General features: G+C 40.6%; 1 protein-coding gene and 1 non-coding gene across 2 annotated transcripts; one reads left to right on the forward strand and one right to left on the reverse strand.

Annotated features, from left to right (window-relative positions):
- Nucleotides 1-184: 184 nt before the first annotated feature.
- Nucleotides 185-6,764, reverse strand: LOC106587872 (transmembrane gamma-carboxyglutamic acid protein 4). Its single transcript, XM_014176530.3, has 7 exons — nucleotides 6,531-6,764; nucleotides 5,774-5,889; nucleotides 5,489-5,652; nucleotides 5,368-5,395; nucleotides 4,416-4,557; nucleotides 3,627-3,809; nucleotides 185-2,806 (listed from the first exon to the last, which is right to left on the reverse strand). The coding sequence occupies exons 2-7, from the start codon at nucleotides 5,883-5,885 to the stop codon at nucleotides 2,779-2,781; spliced, it is 657 nt and encodes a 218-aa protein (XP_014032005.1). The 5' UTR covers nucleotides 5,886-5,889; nucleotides 6,531-6,764; the 3' UTR covers nucleotides 185-2,778.
- trnaa-ggc (transfer RNA alanine (anticodon GGC)) lies at nucleotides 1,975-2,071 on the forward strand. The gene is made up of 2 exons: nucleotides 1,975-2,014; nucleotides 2,035-2,071. It is a non-coding gene; the product is annotated as a tRNA-Ala (tRNA).
- Nucleotides 6,765-7,868: the final 1,104 nt, after the last annotated feature.

The following is a 7,868-nucleotide window of genomic DNA, read 5'->3' on the forward strand; positions in this document are numbered from 1 at the left end:
CACTGATCATATATTTTTTAACACGACCTTTGCAGACTTTTTTTTAAACCTTTGCACGGTCACAGAATTATGTAAATCATGATATAATTTGCAGACAATTTAATGATCAAAATAATGATAGCCTTTGATTTCGCTGTAAAAAGTAACACTTCACCATTAAAACATTCTTCAGAGAGACAAGACAATCATTAAAATGTCAATTTATGAAATGACAGTTCACATGTTTTATAGACTTAAAGTACACAATCAGTCAAACCAAGCATCACCAGCACACATACAGTACATTGTCCCATGATGTCAACCTCACCATTGGCATCATTCATAGATCTAAAATCTAAAGACAAAACGCACATGTGTCACTATACCTCCTAATCCTTACAGAAGTCATGCTCAGATGTGAGCAGTATTAATTCAATATCCTATTTTACAAATGGATGGGTAAAGAAACAGCCCACTACTCAACAGTGTCCAGAAATAAAAACATAATTATCCCAACCTGTGGTTGTAAAACCCTATAAAAAAAGTGCACCCTGTTATGACAATTTAACAGGCACTTCATTAAATATCACAGATAGGTTTCTTGTTCATTAATGAATGGAGCTTCAGAAAAGAGCAAAGACTTCCTGGGACACTCATAATAGCATAGCTTGTGATCAGCTTGACGTGGGCAGGAGCTCACCGGAACTGAGTCCTGGCACCACAAATGTTCTACTGCTTCAGTTTCTGCACCGCCTATAGAATATTAGCTCAAAAGTATTGCAGAGTTCCTGCACAGACATAAAATATAATATATGTAATATAAATGATATTATAAACAACAGTACAGGTAAATGAGTACCGGCACATACAGTATTTCAGTCCAAGTCAAGCACTGAGTGTGATGTCATCAAACTCACAGTCTACTTGAGCAGTTACAACACATACAGTCAGCGCCAAAAGTATTGGGACAGTGACACATTGTCTATGTACTTTGGTTTTGAAATGATACGACTAGGAGGTTAAAGTGCCGACTGTCAGCTTTAATTTGAGGGTATTTTCATCTATATCGGCCGAACCGTTTCAAAATTACAGGACCTTTTGTACATGCCCCCCCACCCTATTTTAGGGGACCAAAAGTATTGGGACAAACTCACTTATATGTGTATTCAAAAGTTAAGTATTTGGTCCCATATTCATAGCACTCAATGATTACATCAAGCTTGTGACTCTATAAAATGTGTTGGATACATTTGCTGCTTGTTTTGGTTGTGTTTAAGATTACTTTGTGCCCAATAGAAATTCATGGTAAATAATGTATTTTCTACTAATCCATTATTTTTTTCTTAACTTCTTAAAGCATTGTTGGTTAAGGGCTTGTAAGTAAGCATTTCACTGTAAGGTTTACACCTGTTGTATTCGGCGCATGTGACAAATAACATTTGATTTGTCATTTGGGAGTCACTTTTATTGTAAATAAGAATATAATATGTTTCTAAACACTTCTACATTAATGTGGACGCTACCATGATTACAGATAACCCTGAAGGAATCGTGAATAATGAAAGTTACAGATGCACAACGAGCATACCCCCAAGACATGCTAACCTCTCACCATTACAATAACAGGGGAGATTAGCATTTTATATCATACCCCCAAGACATGCTAACCTCTCACCATTACAATAACAGGGGAGATTAGCATTTTATATCATACCCCCAAGACATGCTAACCTCTCACCATTACAATAACAGGGGAGATTAGCATTTTATATCATACCCCCAAGACATGCTACCCTCTCACCATTACAATAACAGGGGAGATTGGGGGGGGATGATATTTGTGCATCTTTCTCACAACAAATATTGTCACTGTCCCAATACTTTTAGAAACCACTGTATATCTAATATGATTTAGAGAATGTGGAAGTGTCAATTCTCTCAGTCTGTCCTAAAACTATGCTCATATTGTGTCATTAATCAACAGGCTACAGTAGTGTCTTCCCTGTGGCTCAGTTGGTAGAGCATGGTGTTGGCAACGCCAGCATGGTGTGTGCAACGCCAGGGTTGTGGGTTCGATTCCCACGGGGGGGCAGTACAACAAAAAAAAATGCATGAAATGAAATGTATGCATTCACTACTGTAAGTCGCTCTGGATGAGAGCGTCTGCTAAATGACTAAAATAAAGTTGTAGTAGGCAGACTTGTATGTATACCACAGGTTGGTGGAACCTTAATTGGGGCGGACAGACTCGTGGTAATGGCTGGAGTGGAATGAAATTAAATACAAAACACATGGTTTCCTTGTGCTTGATGCCATTCCATTCGCTCCGATCCAGCCTCCACTGGTATAGACTCAATACGGTTTCTCATGCTTAATTTTCCATTCATAAAAGCATAGTTGTAACTTAGTTACAACTATGCTTTTATGCTTTTTTTGTAACTTAGTTAAACTAAAGTCAAACTAAGTTACATCATGTCAAGTATTACCTCATTAGTTGTTATGGGTTAAAGCAAGTCCAACTCAAAAGTTGACATAAGTGAGGAATAAAGTGATGAGGAATAAATCCATTTTGGCACATGCAGAAAAATTGCTAAACATTTGTACAAATAGATAAATATGCTAAACATCTCGAATTGCAGGTAACGGAAGAGGTAAAGAGTTAATCAGTCACACAGATCTACAATTATCACAAGGTATGCACAGTGGAGAACAACCATATAAAGTAAATAGATCTAAACCTCTTCAGTAGCATTTGATGAAGCTCAATATGGAGACATTCATCCAGCGAGGTCAAAGATGCTATCGTCGAATACTTCCAGGTTGAGACCTGTGGGAAAGAAACAACTAAGTAAACATGTTGTTCACCTAACAAGGCAAGGTTAGAAAGATCTCTACTGTCTATAAACCAAAATAAAATGGAACAAAAATTATTTTGAAAAAGATTTTAATGTATGAACAATTTTGTAGTTATAATTAAATTCAGATAGGTAGAGCAAGTTTTTGGGGTATGTGTAACAGTGTTGGTTGCGTTAATCGCCTTCCCACAACCTGGGCTCGAACCAGGGAGGACACTGAACACATCGACAACTGTTACCCACAAAGCATCATTACCTGTCACTCAACAAAAGCTACACTCACTCTTAAGCATCAGCTGTCAGAGCAGCTCACAGATCACTGCACCTGTACATAGCCCATCTGTAAATAGCCCATCCAACTACCTCATCCCCATATTGTCATTTATTTTTTGCTCCTTTGCACCCCAGTATCTCTACTTGCACATTCATCTTCTGCACATCTATCACTCCAGTGTTTAATTGCGTAATTGTAATTACTTCGCCACTACGGCCTGTTTATTGCCTTACCTCCCTAATCTTACCTCATTTGCACACACTGTATATAGATGTGTTCTATTGTATTATTGACTGTATGTTTGTTTATCCCACGTGTAACTCTGTTGTTTGTGTAGCACTGCTTTGCTTTATCTTGTCCAGGACGCAGTTGTAAATGAGAACTTGTTCTCAACTGGCCTACCTGGTTAAATAAAGGTGAAATAAAATTCAAATAAAAACTCCCCTTTGACCTCCTCCTTCTCTGCAGCAACCGGCACAATCATGTGTGTATGTATACATGAGCATGTGTGTGTATACCCAGGGTAAGGAGGAGGTGGGGCGTCGTGCGTTCCGGTTTTGCCGATGGCGTCCTCATAGGAGGGCAGGCCTGGGGGGTCAATCTCCTCCGGCGGGGGCAGGAGCACGGGCTGCAGAGAGACCTCATCCAGTCTCCGCATGATCAGCGAGGCATTACTGCGCCTTGGACGCACCCTAACAGAGCTGGAAGAGACAGTCAGGAATGATGCGGTATCCCTTTGAAGAATGTGTGCGTATACACACACACACACACTACAGACTAGGCAAACAACTTTTTTAGGAAGGCCCTAAAAATTGCCAAAGACTCCAGCCACCCAAGTCAGACTGTTCTCTCTGCTACCGCAGGGCAAGCGGTACCGGAACGCCAAGTTTATCTATGCATAGTCACTTTACCCCTATCTACATGTACATTTTACCTAAATTACCTCGACTAACCTGTAACACCGCATATTGACTCGGTACCCCCTGTATATAGCCTCGTTATTGTTATTTTTTACTTTAGTTTATTTAGCAAATATTTTCCTCAACTCTTATTTTTCTTAAAACTGTATTGTTGGTTAAGGGCTTGTAAGTAAGCATTTCACGGTAAGGTCTACTACACCTGTTGTAGTCGGCGCATGTGACAAATAACAGTTGATCTTATTCAAACTACTGATCCAGTGACCACTGTCAATCAGTCAACATAATGCCCCCCACAGTCAACATAATGCCCCCCTCAGTCAACATAATGCCCCCCTCAGTCAACATAATGCCCCCCTCAGTCAACATAATGCCCCTCATCTAACTCACCCGGCACGTGAGAGGTTATCCTTACAACTCCCCTTGCAGAAGTACCAGACCAACAGGCCAAAGATGACGACGGCCACCCCTGCCGCGATCAGACCCACAAGCAGGGCAGTCACATCCAGCCGCGAAGGCCGCGTGTCCTCATCTGTGCGATCACACAAAAACAACCAATTTAAGTATTTTTGCATGTATGACACACTGCAAGATTCCTAAATATGCTGCTAACTCTCTTTAAGAGTCACAGTGTATGGTGCTTTTTGTCATTTTTTTAACTAGACTGATTTCTACCAGAGTAACCAGGTTTCTCTCCAGCCATCCTGTAACATTTATGGACTAATAAACCTGTCAAGGAGAAAATAAACTGGACTGCAGAACCTAAGGGCCTGTCACGCGCGTCGAAAGGATTAGACCAAGGCGCAGCGTGTATAGTGCTCATCTTCATTTATTATAAGAGAACACTTAAACAAAATAACCAAACGACAAACAGTTCCGTAAGGTACACAGACTATACGGAAAACAACCACCCACAAAACCCAAAGGAAAACAGGCTGCCTAAGTATGGCTTCCAATCAGAGACAACGAAAGACACCTGCCTCTGATTGGAAACCATACTCGGCCAAACCTAGAAAACGAAACATAGAAAATGAAAACTAGAACACATTCCCCTAGAAACAAACAAACCCCAAAACACACAAAACAACCCCCCTGCCACGCCCTGACCATACTACTATGGCAAATGACCCTTTTCACTGGTCAGGACGTGACAGGGCCTGAGTTGCACCGCTGGGCTATAGACTGCATTAGGTTTTGCATTTCGTCCTCCTGCTTGAGGGTGTCTTCTGCCGCCCTGTACCCATCAGTGTTGTTAGAAAAATCTGTGCGATTAGTAGTAGTACAATGGCAAATAGTTGACCTGCGACATACATGTAGATATACTTAGCCATACTTCTCTTACCCTCTGTGTACTTTTTCCAGAAGTCATCCTGCGAAGTAACATAAAGACAACATCAGGTTGTGGTCATGAGACTGGGCCTACCACACAAATTCTGTCTGAACACCATCTCAGCATCACTTACAGTCTGAGGGACATTTTCAAAGACCTCTCGTGCTTCCTCATAGTTGCAGACTTCTTCAAAGCACTCCCTCTCCAAATTCCCAGGAGTGAAGAGCTCAAAGTCAAATCGGTTGGCCAATAGATGGCGTCCTAAGAATGCATTTGCCTGCTCCTCTTGCACGAAAACTAGGGGACCCAATCACGAGTAGAACTAAATTATGCAAACTTTTAAAGACAGTACTTTAATACTATAATTTAAGAATATAACAAAATTCTATTTTAAGATGTTTGGAAACTCATGTCTCACCTTCTTTTGACTGGTCCTCTGTCCCTGTGGTGTGTAATAACTTTCTCATACAAGCAAAGTTTCCACAGGGAAGCAGTTGATACAGTATGAATAAATGCAAAAGCATCGCCATTCACCTGCGGATAATGATTTGAGCATAGGTCATAGAGATTAGATAAGAAGTTAGAAGGTGCATTTCACAAGTGAGTGACAACAAGACACACCCAGTTTTTATCAGAAAGCTGTTCAGAAGCCTATACAGTGTATCTGTATCTTTCTTCCTTAAAAACATGAGTTTTAATTTTACACCTTAAATTGTTCACACTGAAATGTCACTTTTTGGGCGACCCGACCAAATTCACATAGAAGTCCGAATTATAGATATGTAATTCTCATTGAAAGCAAATCTAAGAAGCGGTATATCTGTTCTATGTGCTTTATTTATATGCTTCCCGTTCTTAAAATTTCGGGTTATGCCTCTTTTACTTTAGGTGTCGTACACCAGCTTCAAACAGCTGAAACTACAATATGTTCGGTTATGTCAATGATATTTCACAGCGGTTTCGATGATACAATGATTCTCCACACTATACTTGGCGAACTATTAGAATTTTAGCAACCAGGAAATGGCAAAGCAATTTCTGCGTAGTGCACCTTTAACTTTAAAACGTGTGTAAAATCCAAGAAGAGTGGAATAAAACAGGCTACTGCACGAAATTAATGTTACTGAGCAGGTATGAATGACGTTGACAGGTGAAACTGAAATGAAACCACCTACCTTGAACATTCGCCGATAACAGCTGTGTATTATATTTCCTTATAAAAACACTCAGAACACGTATCATCAATAATCAACAACACCGCATTACAAAATATTATAATTCGTTAAATCGATAAAAGTAAAATATTCCAGGAGGCGCGAAGTTTCTGTTTACTCCCAACAATGTGAGCTCACCTCCTGTTCTGTAGTAGTTACCTACCTGTACAGACCTGACTAATCAAGCTTTTCACCTGGATACACTGATCTACAGTGCAGTAGGAACACTAGGTGGCACATGAAACCACTAAACAAGAGAGAATCGGCACAGGAGTGAATCAAGTAGAGCTGTAGACTTCCCAGAGCCTTTAAAAACGTCTACTTTACATTTAGCTTAGAACAAATAAACAGACATATTATTAATATGGATATGGATATGCCTACTCACGCTCCACTGTCGAAACAGGCACTTCACAATCAGGGAAGTATGGGAACTAATGGATGTCATTATGGCAAAAAATATCATGTAAATGTCACACCAAAACACGAAATCACATTCTACTGTAAGGCTTGGTTTCCACTCTCGATTTACTTTTTTTGTAATATTTATTTAAAAGAAAACATAAGTCCATATCTAAGAGAGGCCAGAGGCGTATATGGTACTAAACATTGTATTACACGTTGTAGAAAGGGAAACATGTACTCTCTGAATCTAACGGATGTGTCCCAGTTTTCCACATGACGTGTTCAAGTGACGCACATTTCCTTTTGCGACCATGACTTCATGGCCTGGATTCTTAATGTGTCTGCCTCGCGACCTGTCTCAGCAAATTGACCTTTATCCCTGAGATTTACTGGGATTGACTAGGATAGCCGAGTTTAACGACCTCTTAATGGGAAAAACCAGTGCATGTAATATTTCACCCTAAATGGCTAAACCTTTTATCCAGAGTGCTCTTTGTGGTATCCACAATGCTGCCTCTGCCTTTTCAATGTGAGTGTATAAATTAGCCAGGTTAAAACCCACAGGTTCATGCTCCTCTCAGCCCACAGAAGAGCAGAGGTGTGTGTTCTCAATAAGACAACCTTTCTTGTGCCACACTCTGTCATAAAAGATCCCTGTCACAACAGCAACCCCCAAGACACGCTGCAAATGTATCGCAAACCCCCAAGACACGCTGCAAACGTATCGCAAACCCCCAAGACACGCTGCAAACGTATCACAAACCCCCAAGACACGCTGCAAACATATCACAAACCCCCAAGACACGCTGCAAACGTATCACAAACCCCCAAGACACGCTGCAAACGTATCACAAACCCCCAAGACACGCTGCAAACGTATCGCAAACCCCCAAG

The sequence above is a fragment of the Salmo salar genome, chromosome 26 (assembly GCF_965601325.2).
Source record: "Salmo salar chromosome 26, fSalSal1, whole genome shotgun sequence".
NCBI lineage: Eukaryota > Metazoa > Chordata > Actinopteri > Salmoniformes > Salmonidae > Salmo > Salmo salar.